Source organism: Sciurus carolinensis, chromosome 8, assembly GCF_902686445.1.
Source record: "Sciurus carolinensis chromosome 8, mSciCar1.2, whole genome shotgun sequence".
Taxonomy (NCBI): Eukaryota; Metazoa; Chordata; class Mammalia; order Rodentia; family Sciuridae; genus Sciurus; species Sciurus carolinensis.
The window spans coordinates 134,563,022-134,584,252 of NC_062220.1; the positions used below are offsets into that span (position 1 = coordinate 134,563,022).

General features: G+C 48.5%; 1 protein-coding gene across 2 annotated transcripts; it reads left to right on the forward strand.

Moving 5' to 3' along the window:
- The first annotated feature begins 2,157 nt into the window (after positions 1 to 2,157).
- Wsb2 (WD repeat and SOCS box containing 2) lies at positions 2,158 to 21,093 on the forward strand. Of its 2 annotated transcripts, XM_047560977.1 has the most exons (9): positions 2,158 to 2,306; positions 8,565 to 8,733; positions 15,244 to 15,488; positions 15,633 to 15,764; positions 17,647 to 17,747; positions 18,897 to 19,069; positions 19,726 to 19,836; positions 19,951 to 20,058; positions 20,758 to 21,093. In XM_047560977.1, exons 1-9 carry the CDS (start codon positions 2,294 to 2,296, stop codon positions 20,918 to 20,920), a joined length of 1,215 nt encoding a protein of 404 aa, XP_047416933.1. In that variant the 5' UTR covers positions 2,158 to 2,293; the 3' UTR covers positions 20,921 to 21,093. The 2 variants fall into 2 exon arrangements, with proteins under 2 accessions (XP_047416933.1, XP_047416932.1); XM_047560976.1 differs by lacking the exon at positions 2,158 to 2,306 and having other exon boundaries at positions 8,531 to 8,733.
- The last annotated feature ends 138 nt before the right edge of the window (positions 21,094 to 21,231 follow it).

The window sequence follows — 21,231 nt, forward strand, 5'->3', positions numbered from 1 at the left end:
AGATTTGATTAAAACCAGTTTGCCAGACTAAAAAAAATTTCTTTACTGACTGTCCTAATGTTGGAAACAATATTGTTCCCGTCACTATTTTATTCTTTTTCAAGATTGTACATAAGGAATGCATCAAGATAAACATTAGCTGGGTGCAGTGGCAGCTCCAGAGGTTGCAGGGGGATCTCAAGTTCAAGGCCAGCCTCAGCAGCTTAGTGAGAACCTATCTTAAAATAAAAGGGCTAGGGATGTTGCTCAGTGGTAAACTTCCCCGGGGTTAAATCCCCAGTACCCTCCACCCCCACCCCCCAAAAAAATCCATACTGCTTTGCTTTCTTTGCCTACCATTTTATGCAGGGCCCTGGGTTCAATCCCCAGCATCTCAAACAAACAAAAAATGAGGACCTGAAGACTTTAGAGACTGGGGAATTTGGGAGACAAAGAATGGAAAGGAGAAAATCGAAGAGAGAAATGGCAAAAGTCTGGGGGGTGGTGTAGAAAACTGGAGTCATGTTTTAAAAAAGTGGGATGGGCAAAGGAGACTGGAGAATAAAAACTGGAACCCAAGGACGCTAGGTGATAGACAAAATAGGAACCCAAGTAGAGAAGACCGACACTGGGACTGAGGATAAAAGTGTAGTATGTTCAGAGTTGGGTAAACCAGGCCATTAATAAACAAAAATGCCCAGGGGAAAATGGAGGAGGAAAACGGTCTGGCAAGGTTAAAGTGGGCGGCAAGAAAAGGGCAGGCAGCAGAGAACAAGGTGCATGTGAAGAGAACGGGGATCCAAAAACGAACAATTGGGGGACCAACCACAGGTGTAACCCGGATGGCCTGAGGAGAAGTGGGGGGCAGAAGAGGGGCTCCTAGAGCAGAGGGTAAATGGAAGAGAGGGGTGAACCCGTGGGGCTCACAGAACAGGCACCGGTGAAAAACCGAAACATTAAAACAGGGACTAAAAACATGGGGGCTGGGACTCTGGCAGAGCACGTGCCTAGCACGTGTGAGGCACTGGGTTCGAGCCTCAGCACCACCTAAAAATAAAAAGGTACAACTGAAAATAAAATAAAATAAAAAACCATGGGAAACCGGGTTCGTTAAAAAGTCAATAAATTTAAGACCAGCAAAAAGGAAAACAGAATTCCTCTAGTCAACAAAGGGGGGGTGTAGGAAGGAGGGAGACGCTCTTAGCAGGAAAGCGGAAGAGATCCCGGCAACCCTAAGTGGAGAGTGATGGAAGGCATCTTGGGGACAACTGGCTGGGCCCCTTGAGAAACTCCAAGGCCACCAACAACCACAGGGGGCAGGGCAATTAATAAAAGGCAGTTTTTCAGTCTTCCTTCTTCACTCCTACCCTGGCTCCTTAAAGTTAGGGGCGAGCCAGCTGACCCCTAAGGGCCAGTGCCCAAGGTTAAGTGGGGAAAGGCGGACAAAGCGACACCCTGGGGGGACTGGGGAAGGCGGGGGTCGCGGAGGCCCGGAGAGCACAATTTCCAGACAGCTTGCACCTGCTCCCCGCGTCTCTTTCCCGTCACCTGGGCGTTCGGAGCCCGCCTCGGCTCACCTCTCCGCGACCACCTCGCGTCTACTCCCACCCCTCCTCCCCCAGGCCTGCGCCCCTCCTCCGGTCCCCACGACGCGTCCCCCGAGCCCTGCTCACGCCTGCCTCCCGCCCCGCACCTCCCGATGCGCCTTGAGCGTCGCTTCCCCGAGCCTTTCCCCAGCTCTCAGCGCCCCCTTTCCCTGCGACCCGACTCTGTTAGACCCGCCCGACGCCCGGCTCGCGACCCCCATACACCCGCCCCTAGGAATCCTCCCGCCAGCGTCCCCCTCCAGCCTCACTCGGGCCACTCTGCCTGTGTTACCCGAGCTCGGCCCCGCCCCTGAGCTTGGCTCCGCCCCTGAACTCGGCCCCGCCCCTGAGCTCGGCCCCGCCTCGTCTCCCTCCGCCGCGTCCCCTGGGTCCGCCCCTCGTTTCTGCCCTCGGCCCCGCCCCGTCTCCTTCCGCCGCGTCTCCCCGCCCCGCCCCCGGCCACGCCCCCTATCCTTCCGCCGCGTCCCCACCCCCCGCTGTTATCCTGCCCGCCCCGCCCCCGCGCGTCCCCGCCCGCGCCCGCCGCCATGTGACGGGAAGCAGCTGATGGCCTCTCCGGGTGGCGGCGGGCGCGGCAGCGGCGGGGCCCGGGAGGGGGCCGGGGCCGGGGCCGGCGCGGGGGTGGGCGGTGCGGGGGCGGCATGAGGGCCGGCGGCCCGGGGGGCTGAGGCGCCCGCCGCCTGCCGCGCGAGGTGCGCGCGTCCTCCATGGAGGCCGGAGGTGAGTCGGGCCGGGCGCGCCCGCTCCCGCCGCGCGGAGCCGAGGCCCGTTCCCCCGGGAGGGGCGGGGACCCCGCGGCGGCTCGGCGGCGGGCGGGCGCGCGGGGGCGCGGGGCCGGGGCGGTGCGCGCGGGGCCGGCGGCGGCGGGGTGCGCGCCGGCGCCCAGCTTTGTTTCGCTTTCGCTGTCAGCGGCCGCCACCCCGCCGCCGCCGGGACCCGGGAGGACGGGCTGCTGCGGCCCGGAGCCCGGGAGCCGAGCCCGAGAAGAGGACCCCCGGGGGCGGGCGCCGGGAGCCGCGGGACGCGCTGGCAGCCCGCTGGGAGTCAGCCCGGCGCCCTCCCGGCGGGCGGCCGCGCTCGCGGACCAGCCGCGTCCCGCCCCACCCGCGTCTCGGTTTTGTCTCGAGACGGGTGATGGTCGTGCCCGCCTCGGTGGGTGACCCCCTGCCACGAGTGGGGCCTGGGGTCCCTGCTGGAACGACCTTCCCGGACGCGCGCCGGTGGGGTGGGGCAGGGGTGCATCCCCGGTGACACTTGGGGTCGGGCAGCCTGAGTTCTCCGGGCGGGTGAGGTCCCGTTCTTGCCCCGTCCGCCAGCACCCCTCACCGCCAGGAAAAAAGTGGAAGTCAGAATATTGCGGTACTTCCTTCCATCAGCTCCCGCGGACACCCCGCCTCTGGAGAAGGCGTGGTGGTCGTACAAAGGCCGGACCTCCAGGCGCACCCCGCAGGCTTCGCTCTGCTGACCGCCTTGCCCCCGCTCCCTGCGTCTGTAGCAATTTAGGATGGATTTGAAATTTATTCCGAGAGCCCTTCACGGGCGATTTAAAAGCAGCTTCCTTACGGGAACTTCTCAGAAGGGGTTTAGGCCTAAGGCTCAGAATGTGTTCCAGAAGGTCTTGCAGTGAAGTTCAAGCTTCGATCTGATTGCTGGTGGCTTGTTATTGTGGGTGGGTTAGTTGCCATCCGGATTGTCCCTGGGGTGGTGTTAGTTTTTAATTTAGGAAGTGACATTGCTTTGTTTGCTGGAGCCAGGCAGTCAAAAAGGTGTAGAAGCGGCTCTTTCCCGTTCCCATCTAGATAAGGGCTTGCTTTTCAGTGACTGTGTTACCCATAGAATTCTTTTCAAATAGCCCATACTGTTTTCCGGGTCTTAGAAAATCTTTTTTTATAGCTTCCGCTGTCATTTCCATTGACTCCTTATAGTTAAATCTGAAAAGCAATCTGAAACTAACCTGCCTTTTTAACAGGAATCTATTTCCAGTTCTGGATTTTTCTTAATTATTGACAACTATGTTTGCCAGTGTGGGTAGAGTCATTGAGAGCTGCCAAGCTACTGTTTAAAAAAAAAGAAAAGAGAAAAAAAATGCCAGAGAGTTTTGTGTTGTTTTCAAATGAATAAAGCCTATTGTGAAGGGATTACAATGGACAATAGTAGAAATCTTCAGCGCAGTGGTTTGAATTCATTTATTCATTCAACAAACATTTACTGAGAGTCTACTATGTGCAAGGCACTCTCTAGGCTGTCACTGACTAATAGAAATAAAATACAAAGCAGGGTGTGATGCACCATGTAATCCCAGCTACTCAGGAGGCTGTAGCAGGAGGATCACAAGTTCAAGGCCAGCCTGGACAACTTAAGGAAAACCTCTCAAAAAATATAAAGGGCAGGTGATGTTTCCCAATGGTAGAGCACTCACCTAAATTTGAATTCCCAGTACGATAAAAAATAAGAGCCGCATACGTATAGGTAATTTAAAAAGTTCTAGTAATGGCCACATTTTTAAAGAAAATGTGAAATTAATCTAAAATTTATATCTTCTAATTCAATACATCTAAAATAATATTGCAATCTAATTCACTTATGTAATCAAATAAAAATCATTGGATTATTTCAGTGTCTTTTTGTACTGTGTCTTCAAAATATGTATTTTATACTTAACAGCTTGTCTCCAGACTTGCCACACATTTTAAGTGATCAGTAACCATATGTGCTTACTGTGTTGAGCAGAGCAGCCCAGTAGCAGTGAAGAGATAGGCGAGTTCAGGTGGGTTGGGGAAAAGATAGACAATAAATACATAAAAGCAGTCAAAGTATCTGAGTGATAATTAACAAGAAGTTTATTAAATGGGGCCTGGGGCTACAGCTCAGTGGTACAGCCCTGGCCTTAAGTGAGAGGCACTGGGGTCGATCCTCAGCACTACGTGAAAATAAAGGCATTTTGTCCATCTACAACTACAAAAAGGAAAAAAGAAAGTTAAGTTGGGTAAAGAAAGGTGACGGGATCACTTAAGATATGGGGAGCTCCGAATGATATGATGGAACGGCCAGGCAAACCTTCCCAGGCCCATGAGATAGCTAACACAAAAATCCTGAGGCAGGAAAATTCTCTGAGCTTCCTGCCATCTGTTAAGGCTAACTCCCTTGCATAGAAGAGATGCTGTAATAAACGTCTTTCCATTTGACCTGGTTGTCCAAACACATCCATTGTTTAATTGGAAAACCCTTAAAGGTGTGTTGTGGGGGTTGGGGAAATGTTGGTTAAAGGTTACAAAACTTAGGAGGGATAAGTTCAGGGTGATCCTATGGTGCATTATGGTGACTGTAGTTAATGAAGGACTCTATGTTGTGTGCTTGAAAATTGCTGGGAGATTTGTAAGTCCTTCCCACAAAACAAGTATGCGACTGTAATGCATATGTAGGTGAAAACACCGGGTGGTATACTATAAACACAGTATTTTCCAGTTAAAACAAAACCCTGTTTCAAACCAAGAAGGGCCACTGCAGGTACAATCCCAGATGAAGCTGGTCCTCTCAGCTCTGTGCTGTTTTGTTTTCAAGTTCTGCACTAATTATGGTTTTCTTTTCCAGTAGCCAAGTTTAGTTTGGGCTCAGACTCTTTAACAGGAGTCACTGGGTTCTTCTTTTAGCGCCTGAATTCCTGAACCAAAATAGCAAGAGATTAAATCCCTAAATCACAGAAATAGAGTACATTTTCAGTAGTCTGATGTTAAAGAAGGATTTCAAGTGAAATGTTCGTCTTAAGCATCATAGTAGTTTAAGGAACTTCATTTTGTTTATATTTAAAGAGTATTTAAAGAGCTATACCATGTATATTTATTCACCAAATATTTATAGGCTGCCTGCTGTTTGCCAGGAACTCTGCTAGTACTGGGGATAAACAAGTTTCCTGCAGTGTAGTGAACATGACAGTAGTGGGGGCGACTTGTCAGTCAGGTGGTGATGAGTGTTGCAAAGAAAATAAGGTGATCTGTGAAGGAGATTGACTAGGGTCCGAGACCTCAGGAAGGAGTTGTCATTGGGGTAAGGATCAGACACGGGCATTCTCAAAGCAAACAGCTGTACAAAGGCCCTGAGGTAGGAACTAACTGAGCACAGTGGAGAGGTAGAAGGCCAGGTAGCGCAGGACTTGAGGGCAGGTGGGAGTTAGAATTTTCTTGTAAGAAGTGGGAAGTGAGGATGGATGGTGGGGGCTGGAGTGGAACCAAGCGCAGGTGGAAGGCTGCCTGGTGGGCAGGTGAGGTCAGAGCAGTAGCCACAGAGATGGACAGAAAGTAGATGTGGCAGAGCTTCTGGAAACAGACTTGATTGAACTTGCTAATGGATTTGATTAGGGAGCTAAAGGAAATCGGGGTAAGCGGTTTGACCCTGTGCAGAGCATGGTCACGGGGGATACTGTGCACGTGGGGAGTATGAGTGTCATCAGAATGAACTGAAGGAGTTTTCTTCCAGCTCAGCTGCACTGTTCTTCCGGATCAGTGTCATTTAATATGATTGCATCCGTATTTCTCGACCTCAGCACTATTGACATTTTGGGCCAGGTAATGTTTTGTGGGGGTGTCTGTCCCATGCACTGTAGGATGTTGAGCGGCATCACATACACAGTAGAGATGACACCCTTAGTGGGGACAATAAAAATGTCTCCAGACACTGACAGGCCCTCATGGGACAAAATCACACCCTGTTGAGAACCCCTGGGGTACGTGAAGAAAACATTAGTAGACTAGGGTTTATGTCACCATAGGAAAATATCTAAAACTGATAACACTGGAGAAAATGGTGGCAAATTCCCGAATACCATCAAGAGACCTGTATTGGATTTAGAATACAGGGGGACTTCTTACCCTGCGAACATCACATCCACAAAAGTGCATGTGTACAGATGGGATTCTGTAGGTAAAAGGATGGCACATCCAGATTTCTAGGAAGAATGACCTCAGTCTACACAAACACCAGTTTAGACCAAATCTGTGAAAGCCTACATTTCCATATAGGACTTCCAGGAATGGATGTTCTCTTTACAGAGGCCCAATATCTATTAAATTACATTTAAGCCACACTTGATGATGCACACCTGTAATCCTGGTAGCTCTGGAGGCTGAGGCAGGAGGATAGAGAGTTCAAAGCCAGCCTCAGCAACTTAGGCCCTAAGCAACTCGGTAAGACCCTGTCTCCAAATAAAATACGAAAAAGGGCTGGGGATGTGATACAGTGGTTAAGTGCTCCTGAGTTCAATCCCTGGTACCAAAAAAAAAAAAAAAAAAAAGAATTTTTAGGACTGGGACTATAGCTCAGTGGCAGAGTGTTTGCCTAGCATGTGTGAGGTGCTGGGCTCTGTCCTTAGCACTGCTTAAACATAAGTAATTATTTTTTAAAAAAATTTTTAGCCACAAGTGATTTTATAAAACAAGCATATTTTCCTGTGGTACATATACTGGAAAAAATGTGTGTGTATATTTATTTTTCTTTACCATCTGTTGCCTTGATTTCAAGACACCTTGGATTATTTCACCATTAAGTGCCACTGAGAAAGGATATTGCTTATTGCACTGGGCATGAGTGAGCAGGCCTGTAATTCCACCTACTGGGGAGGCTGAGGCAGGAGGATCACAGGCTCTAGGCCAGCCTGGGAAACTTAGTGAGACTCAAAAATAAAATTTTTTTTGAAAGTGGGGGCGGAGACAGCTCAGTGGAGTGTTTGCGTAGCATTTGTGAGGCCCTGGTTCAATCCCCAGAGCCACGAAGGAAAAACAAAAGTACTGCCTGTTTAAGAAAAGCCATTGATTATAAAATATATCCTGATTTCATAGAGGTAAGAAATACAGGAAGACGTGTCAAGATGGGCCTTAAAACATGGTTGTTAAGTTAGTGTCATATCTGGCAACATCCATAAAGTTCAAAGTCTGCTCCTGAAGTGGAGCACGCGTGTGGAGGGACCTCCTCCAGGACGGGATCCATTCTGCAGGCCTTCAACCTACAGGCCCCATCGGCCATGGAGAGTCCTCTTCCAGAATTAGAGGCTTGAACTAGGAATTGCGATCGGTCCGTGAGGAAGCACCCATGCAGTGCCGCCCTCAGAGAGGCCCTGGGAGGAAGGCGGAGGCAGTCACCTTGGTGGCATTGGAAGAGTGCTTGGACGCTGGTTGCAGAGTCCGTTTGGGACGGTCTCAGTGGTGAATCTAGGTGGGATTCTTGTAAGCAGAGGAGGGACCAGGTGTGAACTTGGAATGTTTAGGAGGCTTTTGTGGCCTGCAGGGCGGGGAGGTGCAGGGGAGAGGAGGGGAGGCCTGGGTGGACTGGCAGAAGGACTGGCTCAGCCGCTTCAATCATGTAGGCGGGAAGTCGGATGGATTTGGGGTGTGGCGGGGAGTGGTGTGGTGGGTGTTTTGGCTCTAGGGGTGGGAAAATTAGGAGACGTGAAAGATCTGGGACAGAGGCGATGGGGGAGGCCTAATCAGTAGGTCTGGGCAGGAAGAGGAAGGGCAGTGCCGAAGGCGCTTAGCCTTGATGATGGGAGAGCCACCTAATTGCAATTCCCTGTACCCATTTCCCAGTGGCAGGTTGTCTGAGGCGACCTTAAACACATTGGTGGGCCTTGCTGTTTGGAGCCCTCTAGTGTGTGAGGTATCTAACTATTTTTGCATCATCCAACATAGTCCTGGCCAGGATGCCTCCCCACCTTCTTCCTGCTCAGGCATTCATAGGAGAATGAGGCCTGCATTCAGTGTGGCCACCCTCCTGGAGGGTGAGCTTTGAGTCACGGTTAGCTGGCAGCTGGGAGGGATGGGACTGAGTAACCCTGGTGGAATGTGGCCTGTGGTCACTTATTACCCTAGGTCATTTAAATGACAACTCCCTCTGGGAACCCAGTGTTCCCCGCGTTCTTGGGGAGGATGCAGCTTGCTTGAAGCCCTCCAGGGGGTGAGCGTTGTTGAAGCATGCTCTCTCCTGCCCCAGAGGAACCGCTGCTGCTGGCTGAACTCAAGCCTGGGCGCCCCCACCAGTTCGATTGGAAGTCCAGCTGTGAGACCTGGAGCGTGGCCTTCTCCCCAGATGGCTCCTGGTTTGCCTGGTCTCAAGGACACTGCATCGTCAAGCTGATCCCTTGGCCGCTGGAGGAGCAGTTGTAAGTACTCTGTACACAAAGGAACGAGGGAACTTTCCCAAGTGACTACCCTTTTTTGGGGGGCCTCCCTGTCCAAAATCAGCCTAGGGAAAAGGGCTGAACAGTTCAGGATTTGATCATTGGAGTTTGCAGAAGCCCACATCCTGTGGGTGGGAAATTTAGTTCTGTTGGGCTTTGCTTAACAACTTATTGAGATGTAATTTATTCCCCATGCAATTCTCCCATTTTTTTTTTAAATTGATCTTTTTTTTTTTTTTTTAACGGTACTGGGGATCGAACCCACGGCCTCGTGCTTGCAAGGCAAGCACTCTACCAACTGAGCTATCTCCCCAGCCCAGTTCTCCCATTTAAAATGTACAGTGTGGTTGGCGGCTTTTAGTGTACTCAGAGTTGCGTATCCATAACCGTGTTCAATTTTAGAACATTTTCTTACCTTAGGAAGACCCTGTATCCCCTGTATCCACCTCCAGCCCCACTGCTCCCCAGCCCCTGGTAATCACTGTCTTTCTGAATTTGCCCCTTGTGAGCGTTTCTTGCTGTAGAACCTTAGACTACGCGGCTTTCTTGACCAGCTTCTCGCAGCATGACGTTTCATCGTTATAATGCAGTTTGTGTTAGTACTTCATGTCCATTTTTTGCCAAATAATTACTGTATGGTACAGAGGTACCATTTTGTTTATATGTTTTTCATCGATGGACGTTTAGATTTTCTTTTTGGCTGCTGTGAATAGTGTGTGCGAACATTTATGTATCAGTTTCTGTGTGGGCATGTGTTTTCAGTGTTAACTGAGAAGTGTCAGACTGTTTTCCAAAGTGGTGGCACCGTTTTACATGCCTGCCAACTGTGTGTTCAGATTCCAGATCCTCTGCATCCTCACCAGCACTTGTTGTCTTCTTGATTCCAGCATAGCATCCTGCTGGGTGTGAAATGGATGGCTGGTTTTGATTTGCATTTCCGTGGAGTACTGGTGTGGAGCACCTTCTCACGTGCTTTTTTAGCTCTTTGTATACCTTCATTGGAGAAATATCTGTTTTAGATATTTAGCCTATTTTAAAATTGGATCTTTTTCTTTTCTTTGTTAACTTAGTTACGTTTCTGATGCTAAAGTTTTTCTTTGTTTGGAAAAAACAGATCCCAGGGAATGTTATGTACGGCCCAGCATTCAGATCTTCTTGTTTGCGTAGGGCAACTCAATGTCTGCATTTATTTATTCTGCCAGCTTTTTTTCTTTGCATGACACTAAGCTAGAGGCCAAGAATTTGGAAATACATTCAATTCAGCCAGTTCTCCAGGTCTCCTTTTGCTTTAGGCATTATTTTTTATTTTTATTTTTTTATTTTTTTATTTTTTTGGTACTAGAGGTTGAACCTAGGGGTGCTTAACCACTGAGCCTCATCTCCAGCCCTTTTGTGTATTTATTTAGTCACACTGTCTTGTGAGTTGCGGAGGCTGTCTTTGCATTCCCTATCCTCCTGTCTCAGCCTCCCCAGCTGCTGGGATTACAGGTGTGTACCACCACCCCAGGCTTGCTTTAGTCATTTCTTATAATTGCAGGTTAGATTTAAGTTTTTTGATAGTTCCGTCTGGAACTTGATTCTCTGGTAGTGTATCATGCTGACAAGAGTTTGCCAAAAGAGTCTGCACACTGCTGGGGTTGAAGAGTGTGACACTGCGATTATTAATACGTTGTTAACCTTACCTGTCTCCATTTCCTGGCACACAACTCTGCAGATCCTTGGGGTCTCCACAGTGATAAGTGTCTTTTTGTGTACTGTTGATTGTTGTCTGGCTATCCCTAGGTAACTGTGGGATGGGGACTAGTCACCAGAAAGAGCACAGCAGGACTAAGGGATTTTGAATTGCATCCCAATCCCAGGAAAGGGAGAGGGGCTAAAGGTTGTTGATTGCCAGTGACTGATGATGTAATCAGTCACGCTTTTGCAACGAAGCTTCTATCAGCCCCTAAAAAGGACTAGGTTCAGAGCTAGATAAAGGAGCACTTGAAGGTTCCTTGCAGGTTGGTGGCCCTGGGGAGAGCGTGGTGTCTCCGTGCCCCTTCCTACATGCATTGCCTTGTGCATCTCTTCCACTGTTACTGGCATTCTTCATAATAAACTGGTAAAAATATAAGTAAGATGTTTTCCTGAGGTCTGTCAGCTGCTTTACCAGATTAATTGAATCTGAGAATGGGGTAGTAAGAAGGAACCTTCATTTACAGCCAGTGGGTTAGAAACACAGGGAAAACAACCGAGGACTTGCAGTAGGGATCTGTAACAGCAAGGGGAGTCCTTGGGGACCGAGTCCTCAACCTGTGGGATCCAAGGCTCTCTCCTTGTAGTTAGTGTCAGAAGTGCCACCCAGCAGGTACCTGCTACAGAATTGCTTGCTTGCTTGCTTACATGTGGGGAAAAGCCCCCATGTTTGGTCACAGAAGTCTTCTGTGTTGGGAATATAGGAGAAAATGACTGGTTTTACCCCTATACCTTCAGAGGGGTAAATTTGTGCAGTTCCTGGAAGGAAGGCGATTTGGCAAGACCTTAAAAATGGTCTCCTGGCAGCCTGGGGATGTGGCTCAGTGATAGGGGGTCAGGTCCTGGTACACGCACATGCGCACACACATTCTTCTGGCTGTTAGGAATCTCAGAAAGCGGGGTCACCTATTTACATGTGCTGGTTTTCATCATGAAATTAATTATATAGTAGTAAAAATATCAGAGCTAGCTAAAGATTTAGTACTAGAGGATGGTTAAAGAAATTATGATGTTTCCAGGGGTTTTTTATTTTTATTTTTTAAGTTGTAGGTGAACACAGTGCCTTTATTTTATTTTTATGTGGTGCTGAGGATCGAACCCAGTGCCTCACCCATGCTAGGAAGCAAGCGCTCTACCACTGAGCCCCAGCCTTCCATATGTTTTTATAGCCATTAAAGATTATCATATCTGTAATCATGATCTTCAGTTCTTCTGTGGTCTGTTTACCGGTAATGCCGAGGACATTCGTTGTTTATTGATCTCCCACTCCAAATGCAGGGGACTCTCCTTTGTATGTAGACTTAAGTTTAATATCAGTTTATTGTCTGAAAGATTGTTTTTGAAAAAAGAATAAAATGGAAAATCTGTTGTTTACCCAAAAATTAGATATATTCAAATATATACATTAGGTAAATGTATCCTTTCAGTATTAACTAAGGGAAATGGAAAAAGGCATTTGAATATAACCCTTTTGTGTATCTATTGTTTAATGTAGTAAGAAAAATATTAATGTATTAAATGAGAACTTAACTGGTTTTGGGGGGAAAATCAAATACTTTGAAGAATAATAACCTAGGGAAATTCATGGCATAAGGCTTGTTGAAGAAAGCAGGCTATAAAACTGTATGTGCAATAATATCCCAAATTTATTTTTTTAAAACATGAGTGTACACATAAATTAAAATCTGTAGTGAAATGTTTATTAGGGATAGAATGTCTTTAGAATTATGGGTAATTATTATTTGTTCCATTTCCAGATCTTCCCATGCTTCTCTATTTTTATAATTGGAAGTAATTGTTTTAAAAAACCTTTAAAAGTGGGAACCACGTACAGTGGCGCTGCCTGTTGTACCAGTGACTCGGGAGGCCAAGGAAGGAGGCCTCGCAAGTTCAAAGCCAGCTTCAGCAACTCCAAAAACAAGAACAGGGCCGGGGATATAGCTCAGTGGCTAAGCACCCTAGGTTCAATCCCTGATATGAAAAATAAAAGCGGGAATCTGGGCAGGGCGTGCTGGCTCACCCCTGTAATCACAGCTGCTCAGGAGGCTGGGGCAAAAAGATCAAAAGTTCACGGCCAGCCTAGGCAACTCAGCAAGATCCTGTCTTAAAAAATAAAGGGGCTGGGATGTAGCTCAGTGTAGCTCACTGGTAGAGCACCCCTGGATTCAGTCCAGGAGGGGGGACCTGGGGCACTTATATGCTTGATTGTAATGCATTAAAAAATCAGGAATTGCTTTAGGTCTTGAGCCAGATAATCCGAGTCGACCAATGTCTGCACTGCTTGCAGAGCGGAAGCCTCGAGGCTCTCATTTCAGGTGAAGCCAAGTTCTGCTGACGGCTCTCCCTTCCTCCACAGCCCCTGCCCACGCTGCCGCCCCCGCCTCCCACCGCCCACGCTCTCCACCGCCCACGCTCCCCGTGCCTGAGCCACTCCGGGCTACTTGTTGAGGACTAGCCCAGGACACCCAAGCCTTGAGTTCTGACTCCAGTTCTGCCCTTGGTTTTGTGAGCCTGGGAGAGTTAATGACTCACCTTCCAGCAGGAATTTCAGCAGTCTTGCACTGCCTGACTGTGTTTCGGCAGTGAAAGACGTGTGGCAGTGGTCCCCAAGGTTGTGCTGCCTAGTGACACCGTCACTGTCTTTGTGTAAGCACACTGTGACACTGGCACAAGCACAGTTCTCAGCACACAGCCTTTTGTTAAGTGGTGCATGACTTCCTCTTTCTAGAAGCTCTCAACTTATGATATTAAAATGAAATAATGTGGAAATTATTTTAATTCCTTTTGAATAAAGTAGCTACAGGTGTATCTCTTAATTCAAATACAGAAATCAGAATTTTATAAAAGATAAAACATACCTTTGGAGGTTCTGTGATGTTCTTCCCTTGGCCTGCTTTTAAAGTCCTTCCCAAGGTGGAGACTCACTCACCTGCACCATGGCCAAGTAGGTGTGGACAGGCCTGAACAAGCCTGGACAGGTAGGGAGGCCCACAGATGGAGTGGACGAGACCAACTGAAAGGGCTTTGATTGCATTCAGATAATTTAGCCAGAAAAACACATTTTCAACCTCCTTTGGCCATTTAGACCAGAGGCCAGCCAAAATTTTCCATAGAGGCCCAGATAGTAAATAGTTCAGGCTTCGTGGGCCACAGCCTCTGCCAGGACTGTTCAGTTCTGCCAGGGTAGCAGTATGTGCACAAAAAACGATGGCAGGTTCCAGAACTTACAAAAACTAAATCCAGGCACCTTCCCCAACATGGATCAATGTAGGTGACATTATGCCAGATGAAGTCAGCTAGGCACAGAAGGACAAATGCCAAGCGCTTTTATGTGTGGAATCTAAACAGTGTTGGATTCCAGAAGGAGAGCGCAGGGGTGGCTCCAGAGGCTGGGAGGGGCGTGGGATTGTGGTCCAAGGCTGCGAGGTTTTGATTGAGTGGGATGTGTTCTGGAGATCTGTTGTGTTTAATAATTCTTATTTGAAGATTGCTAGAAGAGTAGATCTTAGATGTTCTCAGGAGAAAAAAATGTTTGTGAAGCAAAGGCTATGTTAATGAGCTTGATTTGACCATTATACATCACATACATGTGTCAACACATGTTGTACTTTGTATATATGTCAATTTTTATTTGTTAACTAGACCATGGTTTTTTAAAATGAGAACTAAAGGAATTGTTGAAAGAATTAAAACAAAAACAGACTGCCAGCCTCTGATTTAGCCTGCTCTTGCCTCATTTCCTCCCTTCTAATTTTCCAGGTGAGCTTGGTAAAATTTTTGATTTCATCACACAGACTTGTGATGTGCTCAGAACTTCTGGGAAAGCATGGAATGCAGAGGCCTGGGACGCATGTACTGTGAGTGTAGGGTTTCTCGTCGGATCGCTCTGGGGTCTGGCGTTCTCCTCTCCATTTCCCCCAGTTGACTGTCCAAGAGTGTGGTCAGGCCACCCAGAAAAGCAGGATTTACTAAAGGTGTGTTTTCAGGCCAAACCCCAGAGCTGTCTGCTTACCTGTACCTTTGAGACTTTATCTGCCGGACACAGGTGGGCAGGGCCCAGTGACTCAGGGACTGAGTCTCACTTACCCGGAACAGAGTGAGGATATAAAGGGAGAGGAATGTAAGAGGAGGTGCTGGGCCAAGTGATCTTCAGGGTAGTGTCCTCGAACGGTTCTGGGGTTCTGTCTGTTGACTACTCTGGTTTGCTTCTTGCCCTGCGCGTTCTGCCAGGGAAGTGCATGGAAGAACCATACTATTGACTGGAACTTAGTGAAGGTGGAAATCAACATCTACTAAGCAAACTGTTGGCCAGAGAGAGGTTCATTTCCCAGGTCCTTGAGGACGTCTGAGTGACAGAAGGGGACTCCTGAGGCAGGAGAGCCGCAGCTGGTGTTGGGGCTCTCGTTCTGTCTGTCCTGGTTCCAGACTATAGTATAAGTATGCTTTCCCCTGGGAAAGACCGAGTACATGTTTCTGTCCACGCACCAAAACCCAGGAGAACTTTCTGAGCAAGAGTGTGGCCCCCGGGAGCCTCTGTGGTCTGTTGTCCCATAAGGCAGGGCACCCACCGCAGGGCTGTTGCCAGTGGCTTGAGCAAGGCCGGTGCAGCTTCTCCTCCGTGATTTCCAGGTGAACCGAAGCCACACCAGAATCCACTGAGAGCCAGACTTCTTTTTAGGACTTCAGAGTGTTATTGTCCCAGGATGATAAGTTGGTTGACGTGGTAACAATTTTAGACTCCACTCTTTGCTTTCCCAGCATCCCTAAAGGGTTTGAAGCCAAAAGTCGAAGCAGCAAAAATGATACGAAAGGACGCGGGAGTCCAAAGGAGAAGACACTGGACTGTGGTCAGATTGTTTGGGGTTTGGCCTTCAGCCCGTGGCCTTCTCCACCCAGCAGGAAGCTCTGGGCACGCCACCATCCCCAAGTGCCAGACATCTCTTGCCTGATCCTTGCCACAGGGCTCAATGATGGACAGATCAAGATTTGGGAGGTGCAGACAGGTAGGTCGTTTCTGGTGGCACTAGGTCCCGACAGGCATGTTCATGCATGTTCCCGTCAGTTTCCAGTTGGCCGAGGGGTGTAGCGTGATGAGCAGTCTGGGTGCCACCTCACCCACTGACCGAATGCCTCTGCTCCCCTCCCAGGGCTCCTGCTTTTGAATCTTTCTGGCCACCAAGATGTTGTGAGAGATCTGAGCTTCACACCTAGTGGCAGTTTGATTTTGGTCTCTGCATCACGGGACAAGACTCTTCGAATCTGGGACCTGAATAAACACGGTAGGGAGGTGCTTAAACTCACTCGAAGGCTCCAGAGATGCTGTATTTGCCCCTTTATCAACCTCACTAGTACTGTTTTTATCTAGAATGGTGTTTTTCAACACATTTTTTCTGTTACTGCCTTCCAAAGAGCCTTGTTAGTCATACTCTTCCTAATCACCCTTCCTGCCCCAGAGATGTACTGAATCAAAGAAGTACTGGGCAGTCATGCCTCTGCTGTCAGAGAAACGAGCTCCAGGACCCTGTGGATGCCAGAAACTGTGAATGCTCAAGTCTCTTATGTGAAATGGCATAGTATTTGTATATGACCAACACACTGTGCTTTAAACCATCTCTAAGATGACTTAGAATACCTAATAAAATGTAAATTAAGGGAAATAGTGGTTTTACTCTAATGACAGGAAAAATAATCTGTACATAATCAGTATAGACAAAATTAAAAAATTTTTTTCCATCCATGAGAGTTAAATCTGTAAATTTGGGTACAGAGGACTGACTGTACATCTATATATTAAAAGCATGTCTGTGCTTGGTATGTAAAAAACCAGGTTCCTGGCCCCCAAGAACCCCCTTGGAGTGGTATTGTCCCTTCTGGAAACATACAACATAGTGCAGGTTTCCTTACCCCTAGCAGCTTGCCACCTCAGGAGGGACTCTAGAGTGGCTTTGGAGGTCACTCGCTGGCTGGGAAGGAAGGGCTGGGTGAGACTGACTGAGAACAGCCTGGGCCACTGTTAGGACTTTGCAAGGAAAGACAGGGATTAAAGTTGTGCCCCAGGTACCAGGCTCTGCCCTGCTGGCCTGATTTCCCTTAATGCCTTCAATCCTCACAACACCTGGATGTGGCAGCTGAAGAAGCCATAACCAACTTTAAAAATATTAACTTTTACATATCTGCATGTGCATAAAAACTTCATGGATTCCTGTGTATGACCACATACATGTTTATAAAAATTCTTGTTTTTTTCCCCTTGCTTGGCTCTTTCCTTCCCATCCTCTCCACCTCCCTCTTTTGTGTCCCCTCCTCTTCTCTGCCACCTGGTAGCCCACGTTGAGAACCTACTGTGTATCTGTCTATAATTTTTTCTATTCTTACATAATCCTACACAGATGGCTTACATCCATGGGAGTCGGGGGTCACTGTTTCACAAAAATGGATCCTGTGCTTCACATTTTTTCTGCATCTTGCTTTTTTTCATTAAACATTACCCCATAGAAAAGTCTGTGTCTCTGAGTCCGTCCACATTAACAAACTAGACGTATCCCCATTAATTCACCCGCTCCCCTATGCCTGGGCATTAGGTTTTTTTCAAAAAGCCAAGACCTGGAGAGATTGCGTGAGTCACTGGACTTCTGCACTGAGTAAGCAGCCGAGCCGGCATTGAAACCCGAGTTGTCTGACTCCAGAGCTTATGCCTGTAATTACTCCACACCGCCATCCATTCTCCAGCAGGGCAGCCGTGGGGCATAGGGAAGCCATTGCCGAGATTAAACAGAGAGTTGAAGATAAGCACTCTCAGTCGGGAAGGATGCTTCAGAGTCCTTGAGGAGGTTGGGTACCTGAAAAGCGTGTTTTCTGCTATGAAGGGGCATTAGGTCTGTTTCCACCCTTTTCCCTGTAGATTTATGTGGAGCCATGAACAATTTCCCTTGGCCATTAGAATATCCTGTTAATGGATTACAACTGTTTATTTTTTCTTTTTTTCTCTGTTTATATGATTAAATGACAAATTGGACAGAGTTCCTCCTCAGCGAAGCCTTTGGGCCCGGTCGTGAGAGAACTGGATGGATTTGTTGGGTGCTGGGCGTTACTGCTGGTCCTTCTGCCTGCCTCCTTTGTTGTTTGAGGGCGGGCTTACTGTTTGTTTCTCTCCTTTGCCAGGTAAACAGATTCAGGTGCTGTCGGGCCACCTGCAGTGGGTTTACTGCTGCTCCATCTCCCCCGACTGCAGTATGCTGTGCTCTGCAGCCGGAGAGAAGTCGGTAAGCCTCACACACTGGTGCCATTTCCTCTGCTGTTCAGTTCGCTGGGAAGTGGAGGTCTGAAGCAGCAGCTGTCGCCACCGCCACGCCTCAGCGGGAAAGCCTGCCGCTGGGCTGCCACCTCCTGTACGGCTCCAGTTCGCCACTCTGAGGTGGACCAGGAAGGGGAGGGTTCCGAAGTAGGTCGCTCCAGTATTGGGGGGTTGTTTCCCTCTACAAAGTGGAGAAAGGGTGCGTGTTGAATTTCTTTTCCCTTTGGATTCTAAGGTTTTAAAAGTCACAGCCCACATCTGGATCCAAATTGCCTTTGAAACATCTAGTTTGAATTTAGGAGTTTGAATTCAAATCGTGATGTAGTTAGTCACATATTGTTGAACTTTGTCCTTTGATCCTGTTACTAAAAAAAGAAAAGGTATTAGAAACTCAAGGACCAGACTCTGGCGATTTGCTTCTATTTAGGTTTTGCATCTGCCTCGAGCCTTTGCTGCACTGATAGAAAATTAGGTTAAGGGTCTGCTCTTTGGTGCTGTCCAGATGACTGAGCCCTTGAGGTGTGGAACCTTTGTGAAATGAGTCTCCTTAAAGGAGAGAAAGCAAAATGCTACTTCCACTGACTCTCGGGGTGGAAGTGATAAGGCAGGTCGGAGGCAGGTGGATCTCCATGGTTCTCTAGGAAAGGCGTGGGGTAGCATCTCCTCAGGGCGCCTCTGCCTGATGGGGTGATCGGAATTCACCTCACGCGCAGATTGTGTTTACTCAGGTTTTCTTGCACCTGCTGTCCGATTTCCAGCAGGGCTCGGCAGCCTCCAGGTCTGCTTGCTTAGGCCCACTTCCGAGCTGGGGGCGCAGGCCCGCAATCCCAGCTACCGGGAGGCTGAGGCAGGAGAATTACGAGCGCAAAGCCGGCTGCAGCAACGTAGTGAGAGCCCATCTCAAGAAAGCAAGTTAAAAAGGGGCTGGAGATAAAGAAAACCAAACGAGCCTCAGAACTCAGATTCGGGCTTTATTTCCACCTGTGTGACAGGCTCTGGGAGAGCTGCGAGGAGAGCGGATGGCTTTGCCTGGCCGCGAGCCTGAGGAGGGAATCGGGTGCTTTTCAGCTCATACGTGCTGTGTTGCCCCTCACCAGGTCCCTGTTCATCTCCGCAGGTCTTTCTATGGAGCATGCGGTCCTACACACTAATCCGGAAGCTAGAAGGCCATCAAAGCAGTGTTGTCTCTTGTGACTTCTCCCCAGACTCTGCCTTGCTTGTCACAGCTTCGTATGATACCAACGTGATTATGTGGGACCCCTACACTGGCGAGAGGCTGCGGTCTCTCCAGTAAGGACTGATTTCCCTGCTCTGGTTTCCTTGTCCGGTGACTGACAGGAAAGCTGCCTCGCATTAGGTCCCCTTGGAGTCTGGGATGGGGAGCAGCCTGGATCAAAAGGCACGGTTGGCTCAGTGCTTGGTTGTCAGTCAAGCTGTCTGAACTAGATCAAGTGTCTGCAGGTCTCCTGGTTTAGAAAACACTGTACTGATTGGGATTCAGTGTTATGAAACCTCCAAGTGACTTTTAATTTCCACTTACTAATATCAGTAGTAACAAGTGCAGAAGATCCTCCAGTGGAAACCATCATTTCCAGTATGAATTTGCATGTTCTCGCAAACCCGGTCTGCTTTTTCCCTTTGTCTCTGTTTTACGAAGCAAATAATAGGTAGTCCTATAATTATCATGTACCTCAACCTATAAAAGACCTTCAGTTTGTACTGTGGCACTGAAGTGAGGGCCGACCTACTTTGTGTAAGGAAATCAGCACACGGAAGTGACGGGAAGACTCATGGGGCATTCCGAAGGGCCTTCTTTCCAGTCTGTGAATTCCAGGCTTTTCCAGAAGGGGCGTAGAGCACAGCAGCTTGGTGTCCCCCCTGGGGGTCTGGACGTAGGGAGAGGCTGACCTTCACACCTGACCCGCCATCCCTTCTGTCTTCCACAGCCACACCCAGCTCGAGCCTGCCATGGATGACAGCGACGTCCACATGAGCTCACTGAGATCCGTGTGCTTCTCTCCTGAAGGCCTGTACCTTGCCACAGTGGCCGACGACAGGTAAGGAGAGAACTCCCTCTGGAGGCCTTAGAGCAGGTGTCGCAGTGCTGTCAGCACGCCCTCCTGGTGCCGCCTGGGTGGCTAACATGTGCACGCACCGTCTCTCCCGTCCAGGCTCCTGAGGATCTGGGCCCTGGAGCTGAAGGCGCCCGTTGCATTTGCTCCCATGACCAATGGGCTTTGCTGCACGTTCTTTCCACATGGTGGAGTTATTGCCACAGGGTATGTATGTTAGCTGAGCAGATGAGCAGCAGTTTATGCTGCGTGTATCATCTAGTTTTTAAGGGAAGAAAATATCTAGAATTTTCTTGCCCATGAAAAATGAAATCTAAGATTATATAAAATTCAAATATTCTATTCTGACAGTACATCATTTACTCTAAATGTAAATTAGAGTAAATTTACATTTAATCTAAATGTAAATAAAGATATGCAATTCATGCTGCTAATTGGCCGAGTTCACAAGGAGACACAAATGAGGATGAGGTAGAATTTTTATGGGAAGCCATTCTGAGACCACCTTACAGGTAGCACCTAGGACTTGGTAGGTGGCACTCTTTCTCTTACTACCTTTGATCTAACTTGTAGAGGGGGCTTTGTTGGCAGAGATGGTGTGGTGTCAAATGTGTCTTCAGGGTTTTCAGTATTTGATGAGGTCTCATTGTGTTACGGAGGCTGGCCTCAAACTCCTGGGCTCAAGCCATCCTGAGTGGTCTGAGCCACAGGCACGAGCCACCTCGTAAGGTGTTAGAAACCTGTCGACAACGCTAGTCCTCAGCACCGTAGCCTTTAGACACGCCTACTCAGATTTGCATTTCACCTCCTAGTCTCTTTTGCTATTTTAGGTCAAATTAGAAACATTATTAAATATCGTTGCAGTGACAGCAAGGTCTCTGAATACGTTGGTCTGTTCTGTTTCAGGACAAGAGATGGCCACGTCCAGTTCTGGACTGCTCCTAGAGTTCTGTCGTCACTGAAGCACTTATGCCGGAAAGCCCTTCGAAGCTTCCTGACAACTTACCAAGTCCTAGCACTGCCAATCCCCAAGAAAATGAAAGAGTTCCTCACATACAGGACTTTCTAAGCAATGCTGCACATCTCGTTTTCTTTGTAGCAGAATAAATCTTCCAGGCAAAGGAACCGCTGGAATGATAGGCCAAACATCTGGTCTTGGATTGAAGTAGAGGTTCTTTGGGATTGTGACTACACGTAGCCAGCTGGCCTCCAGTGGACTCATGGTGGATCTCTTCCTCTGTGGCACGTCTTAAGAGGAGGAAGGCCCAGTCCTGCAACGACAGCCGTACCGTGCTCTTCAGTCCACTGTGACCAGCAGCTGCCGAGCCCGTTCTAGGCATTTTGATTCAGAGTGCAGTTACTGATGTTTAGACAAGAGCG

Coding starts and splice junctions, on each gene's coding strand:
- Wsb2 (XM_047560976.1), top strand. CDS start 8,546: ATGCTCTCTCCTGCCCCAGAGGAACCGCTGCTGCTGGCTGAACTCAAG. Junction 8,734..15,243: donor TGGCCGCTGGAGGAGCAGTT/GTAAGTACTCTG, acceptor TTGCTTTCCCAG/CATCCCTAAAGGGTTTGAAG. Junction 20,059..20,757: donor GGTGGAGTTATTGCCACAGG/GTATGTATGTTA, acceptor GTTCTGTTTCAG/GACAAGAGATGGCCACGTCC.